The 27,361-nt window shown below is 36.9% G+C and overlaps 1 protein-coding gene across 1 annotated transcript in view; it reads right to left on the bottom strand.

Annotated features, from left to right (window-relative positions):
• SHANK2 (SH3 and multiple ankyrin repeat domains 2) overlaps window positions 1-27,361 on the bottom strand; it is a 297,654-nt gene that overhangs the window by 248,759 nt on the left and 21,534 nt on the right. Inside the window, exon 9 of the mRNA XM_085300991.1 lies at window positions 15,181-15,247. Within this exon, the coding sequence (XP_085157117.1) occupies window positions 15,181-15,247 (67 nt within the window). The remainder of the gene's footprint in view (window positions 1-15,180; window positions 15,248-27,361) is intronic.

A 27,361-nucleotide genomic window follows, 5' to 3' on the forward strand; every position in this document is an offset into this window, starting at 1 on the left:
AACCCCCCCCTACACACACACACACACATACCCCAAGCTAAGGCAGATGTAGAGTCTACATCTTCTCCTTTAGGGAGCAAGATGCAGCATGCTCCTGAACATCTCCTTTGCCTCAGGTGCCTCCAGCTGGGTGCTCGCTCTCTGGGACCGCCCCGCAAGTGCGGATGTCCAAGTCAGGCTGCAGAAGGATCAAAAAGTTCAGATACTCACTTGTGCTTAGCATTGCTTTTTAGTTAACTTTGAAAATCTTCCTGCTCATCCTACARGCATTCAGGGGCTTTATTCACAGATGCCTGACTCAATATTTTGATTGTGTTGGGATTTCACACACCTATAGCATGATTATTTTCTCATTAGCAGAACAGACACACTTTTTTGATCCTGAGCACCTCACACTAGGTACCTCGCTGTAGGCTGCCTGGATTTTATTCTCAGGAAGATGGCTCTTATCTTGGCTTTTTTTCAGAATAGCATCAACATTTTGTTTTGTGAGTTTTTTTTTTTTTTCAAATGGTAGATTCAACCAGCTGCATTGAGCCATTAATAACATTTAGTAACCTTCATATTTACCAAGCTCCTGATAATCAAAAGGACCTGAATTTGCCTAAGGTGCAAGTCAGAACAGCCACAGAGTACATGAGGTAGCAAAAAATACAACACTGGCCAGGCAAGCCACCCTTGACTCTGCACAGGAGAACTATAGGCTCCATCTCTGTCTCCCATAACACACCACGTACAGTTTTGGCTGAATTTACAAGAAGATCCTCCTTCCACAGAGGAATCAGTATTGGTCAGTGTGAGCTCACTTTGCTCTACCTTTTTGGGGAGAGGACTGGGAGATAGGCTAGGAATGCCATTTTAGTCATTTATATGCAACCCCATTTTAGTAATCTCATAAATTCCGTAATAGTTTTTTTGAGGTATTGAACACTGAATTATTATTGGAGTAGTTTCTGAATCAATTCAGACAATTGCTGAATATTGAATAAAGAATGTCCTGGAATACTGGTGGACAAAGGAGTAAATTTCTGAGCAGCTAGTACTTTAGAATCCTCCATTCAAAGACCTAAAATATCTTTCATAAAATTACATGGAAACAGTCATTTGACTTATAAAATATAGCTAGCAAAATACATTATTCCACTTTTCATTTCATTTATTTTTATTTATACCATTTCCTGCCTTTAGTTTTAATACCATGCACTCTCAGAAATGGAAAWGTCTCACAGACACATTCTACCCTTTATTTTCCTGTAATAATATCATAGCAGTTTTCTCTCACTCTTCTTAGTCTCTTTGTTCTCTTCACAGCTTTCCCCAGTCACAGAATGAAGAAATATGTAAAAATAGGCCACAAGAAACCAGACACGCTTGATCTGCGCAGTAAAAATAGAGCTCTTTCACACCTGGCGTTCTCAAGAGTGTTAATGAAGCAGGCAAGACAAGCCATGCTTTGACCCAAAATGAAAAAACCAACYCCCCAGAACAGGGGCATAGAGAGATTTGATCGAACACCAAAAAAATCCCACAGACTCGTGGCCTCTTAGATTTCTTGCAAGATGTGACCCAACAAGTCTGGACAAGTGCTATTCTGATAACAGGGAGCCAAGTTTCCCTTTGAAAAGACACAGAYGTGCAGACGTGTCCTGGTGCCTGCAACCCCAGAAATGCCAGAAGCAGCAGTGGCTGGAAAATGGACCAGAAAAAGGAAAGATGGATTCAAAGGACAAAGCAGCAAGTTGATAGCCTGCACTTAGGAGACTTTTACAGGAGCAACAAGTAATTTCTTCAGGATACATAAATAATTTGTGACAAACTAAAGATTTGAGAAGGTAGATTTAAGAGTGAAAACACATCACAGAATTCATGTTAAATTTTGTTATCTCAAATGTCACAAAGAGATATAAGGAGCAGTTTCCCAAGTAGGAAATGTTATAATACAAACAATTATGTATAAAGAAATGCAAAGGTCTTTTTTTGTTTTGTAAGGGAGCAGTTTTGGAGGAGGAATAAGATCTGGGCATTTCACTTCCACAAGTTCTGAAGACCAAAYAGCTCAGGTGATATTAGGATAGTACCTTTACTAGGTTACCAAACTTTTGACGTATTAGAGTTACTTTGTAGAAATATGTAACAGTGAGACAGGGACACTCGCACATTTACACATAAAATACTGTATTAATGCTGTCCTTTCTGCTTCAACTCAATAAATCTTTTGCTGTTTTCTTTCAGCATGGATTTCCAATCTTCAGAATCAAGATGGTACCATAATGTTGCCTTTTATGGAAAATTCAGGACATTTTTTTTCAAGATATTAAAAAGAAAATGGAGCAGAAGTTAGTCTTTCGACTTAAGCGTGTRAAAAAGCTGCATACGAAATTACACAGACGCCCATACAGATGGTAATAAAAAATGATTCATAACAGATTATTGATTCTCTGGGAAAAGAAGCTTGTTGGACATCACTTGGATTGCTAGACTACACAGAACAGGTAAGCTACACTTCCCAGGACAGCGGGCAGGAGACTGGACAGCACGGCGTATGCTGGTACTTGCAACTCTCCAGATGGTGAACATCCTTCCACAGGTCCATTCCAAGGCATGAGCAGAGAGAGGTGCACCACAGAAAGAGATGCAAAACAGTAAGCCCACTCCCTAATGGGCCTTTATATATATATATATATATATATATATGTATATATATATATATTTTTACACACATACATACATAAACATACATACATATACACACACACACACACACATAAATACAGAGATACATATATGTTTATATATGTATATATTTATACCCAAGTACTAACATACCTATAGATAGACTAGCAAATAAAACTAACTGGTTAACGTGGAAATTTAAGAAATTAAAACAGGTTCCTTAACAATGTGTGCCATCCATAAATTCCATCTTATATAACGATATTAAAAATAATTTATATTTTCAACTATTTCTCAAAACACACAAAGGCAGACAGCACCCAAACAATTCTTCCTCTGACAACCTTAAGAAACGTTACAATAACAAGTAACATGTACATCCTTTAGGACTGCTGTTTGAGATTGGAGACAACCATGGAAATCAGTAAACAAGACATCTTACTGATTCAGCAGCACTTAGAACTGTGAAATAAAGAAAATCATGTAAAATATTTCTTGTCAATGAAATGAACATCTGGCAATGAAACAAAACAGAACAGAAATACGCCCAAACACCTGCTCATTAAAATAGAAGGGAGGAGAAAAAGAAAAGGTTCAAGTAGTTTCAACTGCCTTATTCCCTGGAAACTCTGCCCAAGATCCTACGGAGACCTGATTTAAACATTCAGAAATTGTTTATTCTGAAGGTATCTTCCACARTGCGACAAAACCTTGACTGCTAAAGATACAGCTTATCCTGAACTCTGTGTGAAAGACTGTCAACTCAGACATAGGAAAAACAGCCTATGAGACTGATGAGATTGAATAGCAGCACCAGTGTGAAACACTACACTGATTTCAAAGCAGTACAGGCTATTCCTTTATCAAGCTTCATCTATAATTTGACAACAAATGGTCTTGTATGAGGACACTATTTCCTTTTAAAGAAATCACCTATTACAAGATTCTTTCACTAAAATTTTAAGAGGAATACCCAAGGGTTGTTATTAAAAYCAGAATATTCATAAAATATTAAAACAAATTTCTTCAATGAATCAAGTGTAGATTTTTAAATTAAATTGTCAAACCACTGTAGATTCAATGGAAAACTACTTGACCTACCTAATTTTGATAAATAATCTAGTTTGGAAGAAAAACAGTATGTTTTTGGCTGTTAAAAATGAGGGTAAAATTATGCAAGATTAACATAATATAGCAACATAATATAAAGAGAAGATCCAAGTAAGGAAGTGAGTTATTGAAAGAATGTAATAAAATGTGTTCAAAATGAAGGATATTAGCCTAAATGAAAAAGGTTATTTGAACCTATCTAGAAGAAAAATTCTATCCTTGCCAATCATTAATCTGATACAAATACCTTATGTGATGTTTTGCATGATTGGCAATGTAAACATGTTGCTTCTGTATTTAAAAGGCTTATCTCATCCAAATCCAATTAGATAACTGAAGATATTCCTTTCCCTAAATGGGATTTCTATTGAACCTAATTATTTTCAATAATGCAACCATTAAGATACACATTGRCACAAGAAAATCTAGCTACAAATTCAGGAGCTACAAATCCATCTTCTTTCCCAGGGCCTTAGCTTTGTATTCGATAGATAGTCCCATTAGATAAAGGAAATTACGGGTTACATAAAAATGTTTATGATCAAGTCTTCWGTATAAGGAACTATATGATCCTGAGTTTCTATATTTTTCCTCTCCCATACCTTTATTTTTTTTAGTCCATCTCTGTATTTATTTCAGTATACAGGAATTTCTTCAGCAGACATCGCTGACTATTCTTAYCATTATCTATTTTTCCTCATGGATTTACTCTGGCATTTATTGCAAGTTCTTTCATCTCTTGTTTCTGTGTTCATACCACTGTAAATGGGAGAAATAGAAGGCCACAAGGTTCTGCACACATTTATTTCTCCACTTGGTCTGCATCTATTTTTTGACCTGGCTTCATTGTTTGGCAAAGAAGTTCTGTACAGAATCTTAGAGAGATCTTGGAGCTTGTGCTGAAAAATGACCTAAAGAAAATATATCAGCTCTTCAGGAACACTGTATTTCTCTGTGAGATACCTTCAAACAGTTTTCCTTGTCAAACTGCCCCATAGCTTAAAACTGTACTGACAATCCTCTTATCTAAATAGGCCCAYATCCTCTCGCAGAGGTAGTGCAATCCAAACACTCCTGTTCTGTCAGATGGAGACCTGTACATAGCAACTGAAACACATTGATAACACACTTTCAGGAGGAATACCCTCTTAAGACAAGCACGATTACAGAAAGTCTGGGGATACAGCTTTTAGTTTGCACTAAATCAATAGTTAGCACTAAGATAGTCAGAATTAGGATATTACTGATGAAACAGCAATAATAGAAACGCCAAGTCCATGCTAGTTTCTTGTGCTTGGTTTAGACTTTCATTCAAATTTTACATTCTCCTACTCATTCAAAGTTTTTCTGTGTCAGACTTCTCTATAAGYGTAGATCAGCTCCCTGATGCTAAGAAGGGACTGGCTTTATAAAAGTCTCTTTAAAAAACTCCAGGAGTACAGAAATTTGGAAACAGAACATAATAGCATCTAGAAGAGTAAGCTATAATCAAGATCCAGTTGCTCCAGCTAGACAAATTTTTATTAGAAATAAGATACACCTGCTTAATAAAGGGGTAAGCAACTCCAGAACAATTTTCAAATGAATCCAAAAAGATCAGATCACAAGACTACGATACAACTTTTTGTACCCCGTTTATCCATTACCACAGGTTTCAAATCAGACGTAATGTTTTTGCGAGTTACGTTCCTGTTCAAGTAGGAAATTAGTTAATACAAGATCTGTAAACTGCACTATGGAGAAGGTCAGACTACACGATGACACTAATCTCTTCCATTTCTATGATCTACGACCTGTAAAACTGAATCAAAGAAAGACCACTGAATTAATTCAAAAATACTATATTCCTTTTAGATGCCCCTAATTGCAGGCATCCTATTTGGAAGGCTGGACCTGAAAAGTGGCCTCCTGAGGGACAGGCTACCTCACTTCCCTTTCTGGGGACTCTTGTGGGAGCTAAGGATGTTCAGCACATCACGCGATCAGATGTCAGGCTGGACAAAGCTTYGGCCCTCAAAACTGCACTTCAGTGAAAACAGAACGGCAATAGTAAGTTATATGGAGGTGAATTTCACTCACAGAGAGTAACCTTTACCGGATGTTCCAGTTTGCCTGACATATTTCAAAATTCCAGTTTTTGAACGGTCTAGGGTATTGCATTGCTGTCTGCTAGTAGCATGGCCTTTGATCTGCCTGTTGAGCTCAATGGCATTATCCTTTTCTGTATGTCACTGGAAATTCTGAGAATAGTAAAATTCACTCGATTATTTTCTTTTTTGGAAAGCACAAAATTAATCTTATCCATTTAGCAGCTAATATATAAAAATACATTTCTTTTTTCTCTGGTCATAGTCCCAATCTTTTTTCCTACTGACCATACTTTAAGGCTTTATTTCTTTTTTTCCTAATGTAATGTTAGCAACACTTTCTGTTTGCTTGCTTTTAAATTCAGCAATCTGCATTACTTCTATGTACATGACCTCAGATTTTATTCCTTTGTATATCACTTCAGAGGTCTTAAGCCAGTAAACACTACTAAAAAAACAACCAGAAAAAAACCCAAACTACTGTAGTCAGTTTGCGTGAAAGGACAAAAAGGACTCAGTGGAGCATACATAGCCTTTAAGGACCTGGGAAGGTAGCTGACCCTACACAATGATGAAATAGCTTGCTGATGATGGCAACAGCTTAAAAAAAGCATATTCAACTGCTGGATATAATGGTCTCAGCCTAGAGGGTGCAGAGAAGGAGAGACGCATTTCTCCCAGGTAGGAACTAGGCAGAAATCAAATTTGCGGGAAGGGTAAGCTGGGAGACCAAAAACCACTTCCAACCATTTGGACCTGATTGTGAAGCATGGGGCAAGATCCAAACACGTACCAATTTTCCCCTTGCTTGCCACCCCTCCAAGCAGGCACTTGGCTTCTCCAAGGCGATGGATGAATGGGRACATACCAGTGAAGATGGAAACGTGTGATGAGCACCCACTGCTCAGACCACAAAGCGCTCTCCCTAGATGAAAAATGAACTCAGGCACACTAAGATGTCTTGGATTTATTGAGTACGATGGGTTTGTGGGTAAAATGGCCCACAAGTTTTGTTTTGTTTTGTTTTGTTTTTTTCCTGCTCAGTTAGGAGGTTCTTCTTGTTCAATCTATAAAGTAAAATCTAACACGAGTAGCCCAGCCAAGCATTGCCTACATTGCAGGTAGTCAGGACACACTACAAACTGGTTTACAAGACTAGGCCACAACATTCTGAAAACTACTTATCAGCAATTACGTATGTCATCATTTCTTTCCTTACTTTCCTGCTTAGAATTAAGCATAATCTTAAAAGAAAACACAGGCAATAACTGTGTTTGTACCACGTGCTGCATAACTTGTAATATACTGCATCCAGTTTCACCTTAGTTTAGAAGCTATGAGTTATTGTCCCTATGATCTCCTAATACATGAATGTGCACAGAACTACCCTGAAGTTCAAAGGCCAACAAAAAAAATGAACTTCTGAAAATAAAGTTTAAACTTTGAGATAATACCCTGTAGCTGCTGCACAATTTTGTACTAATACATACACAGACACAATTTACTTGTGATCAAAGGGAAAAACAAAACTACTGTCCTGCATTTCAGTAGATAATTACACTACCACAGAGCAATACCCAGTTTTCCAGTTTGTTTGCTACTACATACCAAGACTGAGTGTATGACACACTATTCCTAGGAACTCTTTGGATAATAACAGAAAAATAACAACAACAAATTTATTTCATACCTAAGTATTTGTTTAATAGTATTTAATACCTAAGTATTTAAGCTGCAACTCAGCTTAAAAGTCATTGATGTGAAGTTTTTCTATGCTTATGAGAAGTAATTATTAGTTTAGGATAGGTATTTAAAACAAACAGATAGGGTAGCATTACAAGGATTATGAGAATCTACCAAACAATATGTATTTAAAACGCTGACAATGAAGATCTCAGTATCACTGCCTTCATCATTACACTAATACTGTACTTTTTCCATTATAAAATGCCCTATAGCACATAAAACAGGTTAAGTTGCCCACATAAATCAAATGACAAGTACACAGGGTTATAATATATGCTTGTGTCTCTTCTGTATCTATTAAGTAACAYGAGCTAAAAATAGAACAAGTCATTGCATGCTGCTGACAGTTCCGTGGATTTGTAAAGTCTTTTGATTTACTGCCCTTGTTTCTGCTTCTACCATTAATAAATTTCTTCTAACTTAAAAAATATTCTGCAAACATCTGAGATATGAAAATCAAATTGTTAAATGGTTCTCAGAAAACAAAATAAATAAATAAATTGAATATTCATTGGGCTGGATAGCATTTAATAAAAATACTTGCAGCTGAAAAAGCAAGAATGCTGACCTCAATCACTCTGATCTAATTAAAGAAAATAGGTTAGAAAAGCAAGTTTACCACAAACCCGCTAATATCTTTGTCATTTAAAAGACTTGTTTTGCTTATTCTCTAATAAAATGCATGTCTCTCAAGATGTTTATAGCCACAATTCCAATAGAAATAAATGTTTACTCATTTTTTAAATGTGTTTTACAGTACAGAATATGTATATTTTAAAGGATAAGCCTACTATGTTAGTAGACATTCAATATAAAAAAAAATCTGTGTGAAAGCACAGACAAATCATCACATACACATATCTCTGCATAATTRTAGAGGAATACAGGAACTCTGACTTGAAGCCTAGCAACAGTATCCACGTATTAGTTAGTCTGCTAATCAACTACCAAAAACTCACACACCAGCTCAATGTGTTTCATTTTCCAAAAGCAAAAACAAACAAAAATAAAGCAAAAAATCTATTGCCTCTAGCTTCAGAGCTGCTGAAGGACAAGATGTACAATATAAAACAAACCTTGTTCACTTGAAGAAGAACAACCCATGTCACTTAATCCATCTGAAAATTCATCTCATCACAGAAAACCAAGGCAAAACAGATTTAAAAATAGGTTATCCAAGTCAAAGGATTACCAGCTTGCAGCATACGTAACGTCTGCATATCTTTATCTAACGAAAGCTTCCATATTCTTATAGGTATAATTGTTTTTTTGTACCTCCATCCTGTAGAATCATAGAATCATAGAAGCCATAGTAGATTCTGTATAGCAAATGCTTCTTAAATCTGCTGTGCTCATTTACTCACAGACAGCTGCAGGCTGGATGAAAACAATCAGGGATTAACTTTTCTATTCATCTTTTAATCCATTACTTTCTCTTAGTTTGCAATAAATAAACAAAATAAAGTTATATAAATGAATAATATGTTGTCACTAATTTTAAAAATGAAGTTTACAAAGGGATATTAGTTTTTTTTTTAACAACCTGTAACTGCTGTGCTGTACATTAGGAGCATATATAATGTCTCCCTCAAAGCAGAAAAGAAGATGGAACAATACAGGGACAAATTTGCAAGATAATTCTGGGTTCCAAGGACTCTTAAAAATAAGTAATAATTAAAATAAACTGCTCTGATGTCATTATTATTCCTTAAAAAACTAATTTGGGAGCATGATGAATTCAAATAATCGGAGGAGCTGCACCGAGCGTTTCATACTCTTGTAGGACAAGTTTCTAAGTATCTTACAGCAATAGCTTTTCCTGCTTTACAAAAAATATTATTTTAATTTGTTTCAAATAGGATTACTTTAAAAATGAGAATAGTAATTTTCTTTCACCTTTGGAACATCTGTCAAGAAAACAAAAGAGATTTCCTGATGTTTGAAAATCTTATTTAGAAAACTAAATACAATGAAGTGTGGATCTTATTTTTAATTCCTTACTGGTATCCTTTTTACTCTCCCCTGAATCCTTTATCTCTTGCACATTATTTGGCCTTTCWAAACAGCACCAGCCCTGTTACAAATATCAGCAATATGAACTTTCCCTACTAGTGACAGCAAGGTTTCTTTACTGTACTAAGCCACAGAAACCATTTGTAAGGCTTTTCTTYTTTTAATTTTGTTTCTGAAAAAATGGCAGCACCAAGTCAAAAAGAAGTACTCTCCTGTGAGWAGCTTTCATGCCACCATTTCAACAGAGTAGTTACTCAGATACATACCCTATTACCCGAGATGAAAAGATTAATTGGCAATAGATGTGGAAAAGGCAGTAAGGTAAGGAGGAAGCAATTTCTGATATAAAAAGTGAAAGTATGCGTTAGAGGACCCACACAATTTTGAATGATCAGAGGTCGTATCTTTTAATAGGAGAGAAYAGCAAACAGATTTTATGCTGCTATCATGGACAAGAGGAAGCAGGTTCAGTGAAACTCCAGGTAAGGTGGAGAGATCAGGAGTTAGAGCCAGAAAGCAATACAAGCGCTTCAAGAGCTCCTTAGCCTTAATGTTCACACACTGTGAGTCAGAGTTGTGAAAATACTAAGCAGTTTGGATTCAAGGTCTCCCCCTCCCATGGATCGCCCTTCACTTTGTCATAAGTTTCATCTGCTGCATTGATGGGTTGAACCCAGGCAGCCGGAGGAAGCCACAGAAACGTGGCTTTCCCAGAGCGCAGAAGCGACAGGCAGGCAGGACGACCGCAGTGGAAGCACTGCTGCTCAGCGCTGTCTCGGGGCACATCTACCAGACCTCMGCTCTCCAGTAATTTTGAGCCCTGAGGGACTTTATTTGTCTTGAAACCCACTCAGCTTCCCCAGCAGAGTAGCCTCTGCAGCCCAGTTTCAGGTAGCTGAGGAGCTTTACTGGCGAACTCCTCTCTGTTTTCCCAGGCGGCCAGGGAGGGACTCCTGGGATTGCTCAGGCTGTCAGTGGCACCTACAGCTTCCTCTTTTGGATTCAGTCTTGATTTCATTTTGCTGCCGTTAAAGGGAAACAGAATTTGGCTCTCTGACTGAACACACATCCTCTCACTGGCCCTAAGCTGCGGCTCCAGTCTGGCAAGATCTGTGTGCGATAAGCATACATTGCACGCTTTATGGGAATATCTCCCTTTCTTCAGTCAGATGCCACATTGCTCCAGCAAATGAAGCATCATTTGGCCTGTTTTTGCTCTAACATAAATATTTTTACATTTTCTTCAATCAACAACTTAGTCGTTAAGTCTTACGATTATTGCTGAGATGCTTACTTTATATATGCCTAGTCTTCAGTATTTCAGCAAATCTGCCTAATAAAATTGCTTCAGGAATAGTAATTAGGAGCTTATTTGATAATGTTACATATATCAACATAAGTAAAGATCCTATTCCTTTGAAAATTCTGTACTGAGCGACAAGATAGAGTTTTCTTGACTGCTGTACAAAAGTACCTCATTTTCATAGATCTGGCCAAGATGAGGTAAGTAACGCTGCTCTGTAATTAAAAAGAATGGAGGATAATCAGGGGGATTGGATCCAYAGAGTTTTGTATTTTTAGAGGAACAAAGATTTAGTAGTTCTGCTGCAAAATAGTATTTTCTACTGCAGAGGACACCTTGGTCATTTTCCACTTGAGATGCTTCTCCATTATCTTTAACAACAGGGTTATTCTTAGCATTTTAAAAAATMAGAACTCCTTATTAAAGTACAGAATTGGGCCTCTTAATAGTACTGTCTTTGTGTACAGCTTAAAATGGTATCCCACTCTAAAAGCCCACGAAATATGATTGGCAGGCAAAATTGGAATGGATAGTAAGTGATACAGCCAGCACTTAAGTGTGTTTGTTTATTTATGTAGAGCTTCTGTGGGCTACCACATTGAGATTTACTGTTTCTGTTGGTGGCACCTTGCAGAYTCATCCCATTACCGCCTGGGCAGCGATACCCTCGTTCTGCAGAGAGGTCGAGCTGTAATCACTACCACCGAATGAGGCGGTTCATTCACGGCAACGCATGGCACAGGACTGTGACTCATAAGCATTACATTAGTGCTGTTAGATCCTCATAATTGCAGTTTTGGCAACATTACTTGAAACAGCTTTGTGACTACTGACAAACTGGAAGACACCCACATAATACCTTCTGCATTGAAAGTACAAGCGACTTCCTACTGCAGCAGTTTGGGACAACAACATTATCTAAGAATAATGTTAATTAGCACATGTCAAAACAGATGGACTCTGATAGTGTAGTTCCTCACTATGTAAGATTAGAGCTCTTAAGCAAATATTCATTTCCATATTTCACATACTTCAGTTTGAGAACAGCAAAAAATGGTTTCTGTTACCAGATAAAAAACTGCTCTTGAACTTACTGAGTTAGGTACAGCCTCTCACTGCTACCACCAATTAATATTTTCCCACCCTTAAGATGACACACCCAGGAGAAAATAAGTAGATTCTTTCTGGAAAAAAAAACTCACTTAGGTACATATTAGGCTTGCATTTTAGAAGTATCTGTAACTGAAGATAATGAACCAAGATCCTTATAAGTTAGAAGATTAGATCTGAAATATTCCAAGAACGATGTGGACTTTTTTCTGGAACATTTGTAACAGCTGCAGAACCCTGCTAAATGCACACGTATTTGACATTTGATTTCCAATTAGTCTGACATGGTTAGTGAAACATATTTAAGCAAAAGCTCAAAAATACACAGAATCTAAATTCTAGAAGGATGAAGCTGAACCTGTTATCCCCRTAAAAAAATTATTTTTCTCCCTGTGTTCCATTGTAATTCAAAGAGAACGTACCTTTATATCTCTGTAAAATGAACTCATAAAAAAGAATACAAATACTTTTTCCTCATCATAAAAGTTAAAAATCCTTCTAACACCATACCCTCTTGCCAGTAAATGCTATTGTGAATAACTGAAAATCATCRACAAGCTTACTATTAAACCATTGAACAGCTTGTCATCTATCAGTTAAAATCTGGAAAGGGGACCCTCCCACACCCTAAAATTGCATATATGTCAAAGAATTTCCCAAAGTTGTGAATTATTAAATAGTTCTAAAATAATTACAAAATAATTACATTAAATGAGTCTAAATTAATAACAACAAGGTTTATTTAAACGGCTCAAAATCAAAGTATTCTCTAACAGAAAATAGTCTCTAACATTTTCTGAGGGATGAAAGATGAAATGTTCCTCAGGAGACTTCCTAAGACGATCTGTCCTTCTTATCTTCACAAGGATACTACTCCAGCTCTTTACTATTCCTTCCCACTATATTGCCTCTGGGCTCTGAGAATGTGCATTACTGAGACGATGTATGTTGGAACGCATCCAAAACTACATGAATATAGCACATAACCAGAGGAGCAAGATAAGTAAAAGCCAAGTTGTTCAGCTTTAAATGCTGACACTGTTCTGCGTGTTCATCACCACATTAGCTGTCAGGGTTTCTACCCAGGATACTGTTTTTCATTTTTTAATTCAGGAGACGTTCCAGAAACAAACATTTTGATGTCTTTACTTTTGCTTAAGTGATAAATGTAAAGGGACTGATGCCCTTCTAAATTTAATTAGCCGTGAAGACATTACATCAGGTAATGCTTACTCTTTAAAACCAACCTATAAATTTAATTAGCTATGTTTAATCCAAGACTAGAATGTCACAAAGCTATCTTGCAAAAATGCAAGCAAATCATAGAAGCACTAATATTTCCATGAAGGCATCAGGAAAATTTGGAGAACCTTTCCAGAGAAGACACTTTCTCATCATTTTTCCAGAAATCATTAAATCGTACAGAAACTTTGTATGACAGCCAGAAATATTAAGTTCTGCATAATGCCTCAACCACAAGACTATCATTTCTTTCTGGGACTGATTCTCATCTTTTTGCTTTTTAACCATATTCCAGTTTATCTTACACATTGATGTGACTTGGAAACAACTCTGTTCATGGGGGAAGGAAAAACAGCACAGAACTAGTCAGTCAAAAAATTAATGACATTAACGTAATCGTAGTTCCAGGCAAATGTCCACTTTCAGTTTTGAAAAGTCTACTGTAAGTATTCTTATACTTCACTGTTACTTACAGCGTAAGTGTATGCATAATCAATACTAGCAAGTCATTCCTTACTAGCCTTTTTTCTTTCATTGTTCACAACTATTTTTAAGAAAATGAAACCCATGCAGAAAAACATAATACTGCACGTTGTTCTACATGCAATACCCGTTCTGCACCAGTGCTACATGCAAGCCAAAACATCTAGCGTGACATGAATAAAGGTGAACATCTGAATCCACCCGATGATTTCATTTCAACACCTTCACCCTTAGCCGTTCGTAAACATAAACAGTAGTAAGATGCTTGCMATATTACAAATTGCTGGTTCATTTTAGTTAATGTTTACATCAGAATTGATTACAGATGCAGAAGGAAGACATATTACATGGAAAGTAACTACTCCACCACATTAAGTAAAAACCTTCCACACTCACTATGAATTTCTATGCAAACATGTGAACTTCTATGCCAAACTTTCATGCCATATCCTCGGTTTTGTCCACACATACTCTATACAAGAATTCACACTACTTTGCAGGRCTTTTACCTACACTTCTGCAGAGCATATATAATTAAGAAGGGAAAAGGAAAGGAGGCCTTTATCCAGGGCAATTCTTCTACACTCTTCGGTTCTAGTGAGCTGGGATAGTTTTCCACATAAATTAAGCATTATCAAGTCACAGACWTGCACCGATGAGTTAAATTAGCATACACAACCATACAGACTATTTCAGAAAGAGTGCCTCTTTAGTTCAACTTTAAGATGTTCCTGCCAAACTTCAGTTAACTTGAATTAAAGCATTTTAATTAGTCTTAATTAAATTGTTTAGAAATCACTTTATCAAATTGCTTTTTTCTTTTTAACGGCAGAACGCTCCGTGTAAAAAAGATCTTTAGAAAGCCTGAAGGTTTTTTCTCAAAAGCTCTTTAATGTCTGTCACAGAGAACTGCTCTAGCCGTCATCTCAGTCCCTCACACAAACCTCAGTGAGAGGATATTGTTTTATGGATATAGATAGACAGTTTCTGCCACACATGAACTCAATTCCACATAAGCATCTGTCTTTATGATCTTCTGACCAACTACTCTTACTTGAGAGCTGCTTTGGGCTGATGCCACAGTGCAAGCAGCCTGCAAGAAGAGCCAGTTTAGCTCTTCTGGGTGTATGTGCGTATCTGTTACAAACTGGCACATTCATACTCATAAAACATCTATAACTGTTGCATTGCTTATCAAATTTTCTTTTGCAAAGTATATTTTGAAAGCAATTCAGCTTTTTCCCTTATCTTCTTTTTTTAAATAAGAATTACTTTAAAAATTTTCCTGTAACAACAGTACTGTCAGTCCCATTGTCATATCTCATGTAAAATCAAATTTAACTTATCTTTGTAAAATCATGGTTTAAACACGTATTCTATTTTATTTTCAGTGTTTGTAAATATTTTGCTTACCAATATCAGCTTCCCTGTGATTCTTGATATATTCAGCAAGCTCAAAATTTCCTGCTATTATAGCCACCTGAAAGATTGTAAAATAGTTACAATTAAAATACTGCCATCATTTATCAATCAGGCAAATACTTATGTTACTTCATTGACAAGTATCACATAAATCTATTTTCATTAAGCAAAATAGAGCAGCGGCTTGTTTATTTCTTGGACATTCCCACTTCTATTCAGCAACTACTACGTACTCGTAGTATTTTGTGAAGCATCATATTATGCATGTGTATTACAATCCATCAGTAGGAAGCACTCTAAGTCCCCCAATTACTTGTTTACCAAGAACAGCCTGAAAAGGATCAGGCTGTCTCAGGAGACTGTGCAGAACTGCGGCGCCTTCCRTGCCGTGGCAGTCCAACTCAGCGCTGAACACCAAACCTGCCATGCCCACGGCCCCGGGGCTAYGCCGAGTGCTTGAGGCGCAGACCCTGCCACACCCATCTCTGATATTTAGGAGATTATTCCCCGTCAATTGCTCCTGTCCTGCTCTGACCCAAACAGGAAACAAGAACTGCAATGCAGAACGCGAGATAACCAGGGAAGTATCACCAAAACCCACGAGTATTCAGATGTCACTAYGACCCCAAAAAGGACTAAGGAAGAGGAACTGGGAATGGTTATGTGCTTGTTTATATTTTATTTTCATAAATATAATTTTAAAGTAAAAAAATTATTTTTTTTGTTTCCTAATTGTTGAACAGAGACATAAAACTATCTATTCTGAATTCCAACCTAAATGCACTTAAAACAAGAAACTTCTCCATTAGCTATGAGGAAGGAGATTTGTTTATACCCGTGATGTCTCTGCCCTTTTCCCCCTTCTCCTAGTATTGCCAGAAATATTCACCAATTCCCTTTTCTAGGTCCATTTTACAGCTTTATATTTCTGATAGCAGTTCTTCCCCTCTGCTGGAAGCCCTGTGGCTTTCCTAACATTGGGGAAAGTGAGAGGCTAGACTCACCTTTCTCACAGAAAATTCTGCATTCACTGGACACAAGCAAAAATGGTAATTCCATTACGAACATCCCCACCCCCCAGYATAGAGCTACAGCTGACCATGAGAACTGACGGCCGGTTTGAAAACTCGGGGAACTTTCTGAGCTGATGATCAAGAAAAAGAGTTTATCAGCTGGTTCGTACAACTACACAAATCTCATGGATGAAGAATAATGAAAACAAAGACTGAAGTGATTAAACAGTCTCAGGGAGGGGAACAAAGTAGAATGCTTTTTTTTTTTTTAAAAAAAAAAATCATGAGAGCTTATTTTTTCACTCACCACAGCAATTTTTTTAAAATGGTCCTATTAGCATGGAAATCCTCCAAAAAAATGAAGACCTTCTACAGGAGCGGCAAACTACAGTTATAAAACCTTGAGTATTATCTGTGTAACCCAAAAAGTGTTAAGTTCTGTTCTTAATGCTAGATTCGGAGCAGGCTTAAATATTGAGTCATGATCATTTCATCAATTTTATCTAAAAATAAATAAATTATTTTATTTTCYGTGCTTTTAGTTCAGCCTAGATTATTTACACCATGCTTCATTTTGCTACTAGTATTCATGTGGGACTCAGAGTGGACTGTAATACCATATATCCTGTTGCAGCACTGGAAGAACCTCATTAAAACGCAGGCGTGTGAAGACTGATCTGCTGCAGGGATGGGTGAGCTGTCTTAGAAAAAAGACCTCACTGCAATGCTCCTAAATAAAACCAGATGGGGCTTTTTGAAAGTCAGATTACCACATTCTTCTCCCAGCTCTACAGTTCTCTTGGTGACTTCATTTTTAAGCATTTCTTTAGACGTGAGATGCCTTTATATTAGTCCTCATCCTTCAGGTCATAGCTCATGAAGACTTTCTGAAAGCAGCCTGAAAAGCTTTGTAGTAGGTCCCAGATTTAAACAGGTAGTTTCAATCACAGTGAAGTAATATCCATTTTATCTTTTGGTGCTAAGCCAGCAACAGCTGGTTTAAAGACAGACAGGCAGATTTAGTTTAGGGTGTAAAGTCTACTGGCTAGTAAAACAAGTCTTCAAACAAATTACTATCTTTTAAGCATAATACAACATCAGAATGATTTTTCTAGATTACCTAGTGAAGCTTAAAGCAAACAGCTGAATGTAGCATTTATCATGTTTATGCCCTGAATCCAAGTTTTCACCAAATTTTTGTTCTTACTGTTTTTCAGGTTCTTTTTCTTTGATTTTTTTTTTTCTAATTTTGTAACAAAATTCCATTCAATGCRAACTATTTGGTAACTATTTGCTTCTTATTTCAAGTGAATATACATCATGATAGAAATGCTCTTCCATGTTTGTACAGCACCTAGAAGTTATACTCAACACCTATATGGTTGTGTTTTYAAATGATCTTCAGTAGACAGCTATGGACATGGCATACGCAATATAAACATTTTTGTCCTCAAAATAACCGAGTCAAATTCAGTATTACCGTACCCACTGGTGATATTCATGTAATTCATCTTCTCATTACAATATTAAAAGTAAGGAAATACTTTGTTGTGGGCATTTCGCACTTCTGTAATGTCAAAGGTTGATGGATACTTACGAGCAAAATGCATTACTAGGAGTCAGTAATACTCATTCAAATCAACTCCCCTTCTGCTTTTAGATTGCAATCCCCCCCAAAAAAAGTGTGCCTTCTCAAATATATCACAACACTTCTGCATACTACAAGAAATTAACTCCGCAAAAAATCAGGGAGGTCAGGGACAGGCAGAGCGACACGGGCACTGCCGCCTCATCACCAGTGGAGGCAATACTCCATCTGTCGGTTCCCACTTTACTCATTAGTCAGAATACCTTTACTCCAGCAACTACTCATGAAATAAGCTGCTTCTCGGCATGGATGCATGAACGAGAATTTAGCCCCTTGCTTTTGGTATACAACTTTAAAGCGTAACTCTGGACACCTCCTGGCCAAAGGCACTACGAAAGTAACTGGCAAGTTGTACAAACACCGTTTCAGTCCACTTTGTGCAGACTGGCTTGATTTGTTCAGGTTCATAACTGTGACATTTGTGCATAGGTCACGGCTTTCTTTATCACAAAAAGCAAGCAATAATACCTTTCTTCAGCATTACCCCTAATTAGCATGCATAATTCAGAGAATTCAGAATTGATGAGCAGCTTGCTAGAAAGTAGTCATGTTACTCAAACAATACTTGATACAGAGAAGTAAATTTTAAAACTCAAGTAAAAACATGCTGTTCAACTGATAAATGTGTTTTAYTGCTTGAAAAAAGATACTATCAGATAGTGAAAAGATGGCTTGACAGAAAATTGCTTCTGAATCAAGCACTAGATTCAACACATTAAAGTATCATTTCTTTCAATTTAATTTAATTCAAGTGGAGGAAAATATTATGTAAAACTTCAACAGCAAAAATTAAGAAACATATGTCAAGATTTAAAGAAAGTAAGAAAAGGTAAAAACAAAGTATGAATATTTCTTGGCATAATGACTATGTACTTCACTTGAATTTGATGGGTGAAGAGTGTGGGAGAAAGTGGAGTCAGAGACAAATCTGAAGGACTCAAAGATACAAAATTATTTTCATTCAATTTTTACAGTTGTAAACTACTCAGCAGAGTAACCACAACCTATTTTCCATCAAAAATTATCTTGAAAGTTATAGTGTGTTCTCAAAAGCCCAGATAATAAAGAAACAGGCTGTAGGTAGACTACGACCAGAGCCATCATACATTAATCTACCAGTGYGAATGAGTGAGGGACAAACGAGTGGGCTTTACAAGGCCAGAGCAAAGGGCCTGAAGCAGTTCAAATTTAATCGAAGGTGGTTAAATGAAATTTAACCCCTCAATTAAAATGAAAACTAGATCAGAAACTAATCGCAATTCAATAACTCTATGTATTTGTACTTTAGAAAAAAGTATTGATGTAGTACGTTTACAGGAAACAACAGAGTTTGATTATGCAGTTCATAATTTACAGGACAGTAAATTGACATATTTCGCTTTTAAGGATATTTTGCAGTCAAAGAAAATATTAGATTTCTATTTGTGAAGTTATGGCGGGAAAGAAGGTTTTTGGATACAAGGCATCACTTCTCTACAGTGAAAAAGTAGCACAACCAGAAAAAACATACACAGACTAATTTTCAGAGGTATTAAGGCAAAACTTCATCAAATATACCTGTAGTGGGAGTTTCTTTCAGTATCAGTAGGAATTGGATTCCAGTAATCAAAATGCATCACATGCATTTTTCCAGTTATGAAATATTACCCTGAAAGGCTGGCGCTGGCACTTTACAACTAGATGCAATTTACAGAGTCTCTTATGCAAAAGCATCAAAAAAGCATCTTTTTAAAAACTGCATATACAGCAATCTTAGCAAAATTCACATTTTGTTCATTCCTGCACTGAGTGTCCTTTTATTTAGCCTTTTTGCCACATACAAGAGCTGATCTCACTTTTCAAGTCTCCACGTCCTTAGTCAAATTACCCTGCAAGACTTGACAAAGCCTGTTTATCATAACATCTAAAAAAATATTCACCTACAATTTCCATTAAAAGCTGTAATTTTTTGCTCTATTTTTAAAGGACACATTTATTTTGCCATTGACTCCAGAATCAAAAAAAATGCCCCCATATCATCATGGCATCGTGTCAAAGAAGTCCAGCTGACTACGTCAAACAGTTTTGGTACTTTCAGACCCAATAAGATCTTTATCTGCTACCCTGACACTGGTTTTGGATCTCTGTCCYATACTCTACTGTACAATATAGACAGCAGTAACCCTCTTAACTTTCATATTATCATTAGAGGCAATCTTCTATGAACAACAGTAACGAAAGTGAACCATCTCTGAGCTCCCTCCCTCTAAGATTGGCTTACCCCATTAAGGGTGTCAATATGGACACCTAACTATTTTCTAACGACTTTTGATGACTCACATGACTAATGTGATTGTGAATGTGAGGTAAAGAATAATTTTAAAATTCTGTCCTGTATGTTTCTAAAATTGCAGTAAAAGGCTTTTTCTACAGAAGCTATTTGCTTTTTTCTACCAATAGTTATAGACCCCACCTTTGCACATACCTTAACGTAACAAGCACAAACCCTTACAACCGAGGAGTGAGCAGAAAGTAAAGCTAAGCAAGAGGACGTATCTTTGTAGGAGGTAACCCGTACCAAACAGAAAGAACAAACGGTAAATCCACGCAGACAGAATGACAGCGTTGTCACCTTCTTCCACGGTTCTTGGTCATCATCGCAACAAAACGTTAGCGGGGTCATGAAAGGGGCCGTGCTGCAGGACTGCAGCCGGCCCCGTGCACCCAGGACCCAGGCATGGGGCCGCGACTCACTGCTCAGGGCAGACGGGTGCGGATCGCTACTCCGCGGTACGCGAGGCAGAGGCTGCGTGTTGACGGGGATATTCGCTTTGCTCGCTCTACAGTCACCCCACCGCCTCGTGCGCCGTCTCACAGGCAGATGTTTCTTCCACGTGCAGCTGGTTACGATGGCTTGCGATTCGTCATGCCAGGCAATCCCGGATGGACCGTCACCAATTTAGCGAAGAAGGAATGGTTTTAATTGGCATGTGGCTAGTTGCTAAGGATGGTAACTACGTGGTGGCTCAGTGAAGTAGAAATGTGAATGAATGAAGTAGCTGTGACGCACCGATTGGGAAGGAGAGGTGCATGGGGGGAAGGATGAGGTATCCTGGCATAGGGTACCAGACCAGGAATGAATGACTATAATCGGGATGCACCTTTAGAAGGGATTTTTTTCCTGGGATAGCATTATTATGTAGCATTCTAGTTTCCTGATAATTAGTGAGAAATGTTCCCCCTCTAGGAAGCTTTTAAGATGCCTTTCAGAAATCAATTCAGAAATTATGCATTTTAAGTATCTAGTTAGTTCTGCTTTCCTGAATTTTGTTCTCCAAAAAAACTCAGTTTAAATAATGACAAGACTACTTTGTGCGTAGAATGAAACCTGACAGATGGCCAGTGAGAGGCTGCTGTGTGACAAGGGATTCATAAATGTTTTCAGATTCAAATATCAGTATTGTCTCACAAATGTGTCTTTTCATCCTCATAAATATAGCTGTCAATACATCAATTACTTAAATGTAAGCACTTAGACTTTTTGCATTATGATTAATATAGCGTTTTGTTCCTTTGGGGAAATTCAGAAATTATATGTGTTTTACCTGTCAATAACCTCCTGCAATTGATTTTTTCTGCTCCTGAAATGCATCACAGGTAGAGATTATATTAAATTAGAGTAAGATCTTTGTAGCCTGCTCACAAATACGATTTTAGAACTCTGTATGTTGTCCCTGAGAGGCAAACACCAAGACTACATCACATTGTTGCTCTTTGGAACAAACTGCTCCACACAGTAAGAAATAACACCAAAAAGACAGAAATTGAAGTTGTTCCCCCTTAATTCCAGCCAACCAACTTTGACAAACTTTCTGCACAKAAGTGAGGAGAGCACCTCACAGTTCACTTATGCTTCACTCTCAGTCAAAACAGCCGCACTTCTTTCTACTGCACATGCTTAAATTTTAGATCAGGTGAGGCATAGAGCTTTAAAAAGCTGTGTCTAAACGGAAAGGGGAGGGAGGCTGGTTGGGCTGCAGCTACAGTTGACAATAAGGAGTAAATGAGAAAACTGCCAGCACTAATATAGCAGGCTAAATAAAACTCCCCACTTGTTTTTTCACCCCTTCTCCTCTCCCCTCAACAATTTCACTTTCCCGATGAAAGGAAAGATTAGTCTTTCCTTCAGTGCTGGTGTTTCACTCCTCCGTTGTCTCTGCTCTCCAGCAGTGCTCACTAGAACGATGGTCTTTCCAGAGACCTTGAAACAGTGAAGACTTCAGGTATGCCACAATACACTACAGGAGATAGTCCTACCCCAGAACAAAAATGCAACTTTTGTCTTGACTTTGCTCAGTCTAGGCCAAATAGCTGAAAAGCAGGTGGAAAATATACRGGTAATCTGAGGTTTATCTACCCAATTTGCTTCTCTCCCATCTTCAAATGGAACTAGAAGGAAGAGATTCTGCAACCCTGCAACCGAGGGGAGACTGAGACTGTAAGACACTCAAGAAACTGTTTTCAAGTCAAATCTCATCAACTTACAATTATTGCACCTCTAATGAATGTATTATGATAACAGTGAARAAACTATTCAGGCAGCTACAACTGTTATGCAATAGCATTCATAATCACTAGAGACTCATGAGAAATTAATTGTCATAAGTGATTTTAGAAGGCATGTTTAAGGTCACTTCATTAAGAAAGAGACCACCTGGGAAGTTTTTCCATGTGTCATAATTAGGACATACATCTTAGTATCAAAAGATCAGAAATGTTATTGTATTTAATAAGCATAAATTAATTCATACAAAAACATTAATAATTCACCTAATAGCTGAAATATCAAGAACTTTGTAATAATGTAATGGTAAGGTCATCTGTAAATTCCATTCCCTTATGATCTGCTATAATTGTGTTTGGGTACACAGACTTTTAAAACTTGACACAGAAATATAATTATGCTTACTGTGAGGCAATGAAAAAGCAATGCAGTTCAATTTCAACATGTTTCTGTCATGTCCTCCCATAAGAAAAGTTCTCCCTAATAAAATGAAGTTCAAGATAGTCCTCCCCATCAACATAATTTGCCTTATGTGCCAAGCTGTCATTTTTGCTCGTAAGATACCTCTTCTTTCCAGGGAAAGACAGAGGTGAAAGCTCTTCAGAGTCTAAAGCCACCTCAAAGTTCGTCAGTGTGTACCATCAAGCACACAATTCTGCAGTCATCCACGTGGACGTTAGAAGGTGCAACACAAAATGCAAAGCAGAAGGATCTGGATTGAGGTATCATGAAATAATTCTGCATGCATGTGGCTGAAAGTTAGCTGTGGCATTCCTGCAAATGGTYCACTTAATAAAGAGCCAGTGTAGTTTTAGGAACAAAGTTGTTTCTATTCTGAATACGCAATACATATCAAACGGGCACCTTAACATAGTACACTGAGTAACATTTGCTGAAATGCAATATTTCTAAAGCCACCTTGAAAGTTAAATTTTAGTTCTGAAGAGCCAAGACACTGGTGTCACGTATGACTGTGCACGTCTGTGCAGCCCACTGCACGACGAAGTTCTCTTCCTGAGACAGTGACACAACAGCACGGACCACAACCTGCAGACTCAAAAAAGTATCTTAAATTTATATCCATTACTTGCTTTCATATAGGAGCAGCATGCAGATTCTAAAACTCTCTTCAGTGGTACAGATGGAGTTAGGTTTGGAATAGAGAGAAGTAATCTGCATTCCTGATTTCTTTTCCATTGATGTGGGAGAAAAAAAAGTACTTATCAAATTTGTCTCATCTCTTATGCAACTTCATAAACCTTTTATAAGGTATGCATGCTTATTTAYTCAATAGATACAGAAACAAATCTAGAATTCAATTTCATTTGGAAATAATTTCTTCTGTAACGTTTTAAGCAAAATGTGACTATTTGACAAGCATTGTTCTGAGCTCAAAGCACAACATAAAATTTAGCTGTTTTCAATTAATGTTATGAATTTAATAAATATAGCAAGATGAATTTTTTTCTGAACCAGCTTGAAAATTCCATGCAGTTATAGTAACAATATAATCTAAAATATAAATACTGTATTATCATGAATTCTGTACTTTACTTTCTGAAATGAAAGAGACTAGCATCACCTCACATTTTGTAGTTGCATTGATTACAGTTTATACTTGGCTTTGAGGCTGTAATGTTGTAAAAGAAAACTACAGGAAGTTTTTTTAGTTCATCTCCTTACTGTAAAATGAAACCAAATGCTTGAGTAACACCATTATTGATAACACTAGTTCAATTTTTTCTAACAGTACTACTGAATGCGTATGATATGTATAAAATGAGAAACATATAACCTCAAAAAGATACATAAGTTTACATTATGGAGACACATATGTTTACMTTTATACCTCAGAATTTTTAACAGAAAGTAAATGGTTAAGTCAAGATATAATACATCTAATTAGAAATCAGAGGCAAATTATTTTTTAGAGAAGTTTATAGTTGTGTAATATTTTGTATATATGGCATATATACAAAATATAAGGTAATAATATTTTTCCTGGAAAAAAATGAATAGATGTAAAAGAATATTTAGGAATTTAAAGCTTTATATGAKGCATAACATTCTTTACAAATTTAAGTAAACTCACAAAGTAAGCTTTATATAGAATAAAGCCAAGCACGAAATTTGTATTTTTTTTCTTCTATATAGTAGTCAGCAGATATTTATATTAAGTGCAGAAACAATCTCTATTCTCTGCCAGGACAATAAAGTGCTGGCAATTTTTCTAGAATTGCTCAATACTAACATTACTAAAGAATACAGCYGAAAATTGTACTCAGCATTTTCATGCATGCTTATTTCTTGGATAGAAAATAATTCTTAACCATTCTAATTATATAACATAATACGAGCCAAATAACATGCATTTTGAAAGGAAATGACTTTGTGCCATTGTCCAATCAATGGCAAAATATCAGCAGTCACCTTTAATTTTTCCTGAAACTTGCTTTTTTTAAAACCCCAAACTATATTATTTTTTTCTTTTTCCTTCTACTTGCTGCTCTCTACACTTCATTGGATAGCAGGATTACCTTTACCTTTTGGATGTTTTCTGTGTATTATCTGCTTGAAAGACAATTTCATCTTCATCAGTTCTTGATACAACAAAGCACAATAATGTTACTTTCCTTTAAATAGTCCTTTGAAGACAGTTTCCTTACCACTGAATTTTTTTTCTCCAAAAGCATGCTGCTGCTACTGCTCCCAAATTTACCAGCACATGTTAGCATACTGTGTACAAAAATCTCTTAGCAACAATATCTTAGTGTCTAACATTTTCCTTCTCCCAACTATGATTCACGGAGCCATCTGTAGTCAGATATTGACATGCAGTATCTTAAAATAGATACCTTACATTTGCTCAACAACTAGTTTTAGCATCTGAAAATATAAATTATGGGAAAGGGCCAATATTTCTCTGAGGCTTTTCATCATTCCCTTGATCATTTTAGCACTGTTTAAACAAAAGCTTGCCATGATCACTTTGCTTTATTACTAAGGTCAAAGCATCYACGCTTTCTGTACGGCAGTGATACGACAGATCTGTCGTGCTAGCTGCAATCTATAAAGTCAGATCTGTAGGAATTATAACTCTCCCTAGAGCGTAACAGCGAGGGCCACACCCTGGCATCTCATCTGGTTTTTAGTAGTAACCTAGSGCTGGATTTTTAAATTTCAAGTGTTGCTACACGCAGCACTAAGATCTAAGCAGTGCACCCTTGGACCTCAGGGCTCACGGAGAGCTCCCTGCTCCGGGSCGGAAGGGCTAAGCGTCGGCCGGGCACCAACACACGGGCTTTGCAGCAGCGGCTGCTGCAGGCCGTGTAAAGGTGTCCTGAACTCTCTTCTTCGGGGGACAAACTATAAACTTAACCTCTCAAATAGTGTTTTTGCCTCCTAAAATTCTTGCRACGTCTTTTTTTTCAGAAGAGAAGGAACATCTTGATTTCAGCTACAGCAAGTTACATGAATTATCTACTAATAGTTAAAGATTCTGTAGAACATAACTGTTATTTGTTGAAAGGTAGGGTTGCAAATTTATGTAACGGTTTAAAGACGACCACAGTGCAAAAATCAGGTAATGCTAGCAGCATTAAGCAATGGAGAACAATGTAAGACAGAAATCAAGAAGGTAACATGGCTTTAAAAAATAAATGAAGAAGTCTGAGGAACACGTTTCCACTCCACTTGAGTCAAACAGAATTTTATCAACCTCAAAGCAACTAGGATTTTGCCTTAACTATTTATCTATAATACCTTTCTTCTTAAAAAAAAAAAAAAAAAAAAAAAAAGTAAATACACAATAATACAATGACATCCTAATACATAATATATCTTCTTAGCTGGGTGTTATCAAAAAGTACACAGCAAGCTAATAGCGTTACTTACCTTATTTTGTTTGCTAAAACACTGGTTTCGCTTGCAACAGATTTTATGGCCCCTATTGAGTCTTCTGTAACACACTCAGGAGCCATGAAACAGTGCCAGAGTTGACGAGCATAGTGAATTCAACCCAGAATTAAGAGAAGGTTATTTTACTGAACCCCCTCACTTTAGTCTCTACATCCTGCTGTGCTGTCTTRGCAGGACTGTCTGCCGGACAGACACCTTAATATTTATTTTGGCAGACATGCTCATTTTTTATTCTTGATACGATTAAAAGTAGAAACTGTATTTTATTTTACACTGTCCCTTCATAAAAGCATACAACTATGTTCTTAAAACTTAACCACTCTTATTCACAAATAAGCCATGACTGAATTCCTTCAGATTAAACTAAGCCTGCATGGACACTAAGATAAAAAATAAAAGTCCTTTCCTCGCAACATGCAAGCAAATCACTTCTAAAKCATCTCACTCTCTCAGCTTTGAAATGCAAACTTAACTCCTCTGACAAAAGGATCTGGTGTTATGCAAGGACCAGCTTGCCAGAAACTGCTGAACTGAATACACGGACAAGTTGATTGAAGTTACCCATGAAACATGTCAGGAAGCAAAAAGGAGACATATCCTTYCCCAATACAACTTAACTGCTTCTCATCATTCTTCTTATTTCTCTCTTTTTTTTAAAAGTTTTTTTTTAAGGTTACTCTGCTTTATATGGGGTGAGGGGGACTGTATGTACACACACACACACGCTCCTCCTATGACTTAAAGTATTAGGAAATTTAATGCCTGTTTCCACTCCGAAAGATAGAAAAAAAAATACATTTTCTGCTTCTCAGTTAGTTAAAATGCCATGTAGCAAGTCATTCTGAAGCAAGATACATTTTTCTACAGTTGTGTTTTAATAATTAACAGGAGAAAGAAAAAGCAAACAATGTGATACACACACATTTAGATTACAGACTCGTTCCATGTAAAAATCTAGCTCAAACTGGAAAGAACTATCAAAAGCTAGTTATTACATAATCCTTATTACTGCCACATGGGTGAGCAGTAATTTCAAGAGAGTATTTATTG

This window comes from Rhea americana, unplaced genomic scaffold (genome assembly GCF_003343005.1).
Source record: "Rhea americana isolate MKP2758 unplaced genomic scaffold, rheAme1 scaffold_17, whole genome shotgun sequence".
Lineage (NCBI taxonomy): Eukaryota > Metazoa > Chordata > Aves > Rheiformes > Rheidae > Rhea > Rhea americana.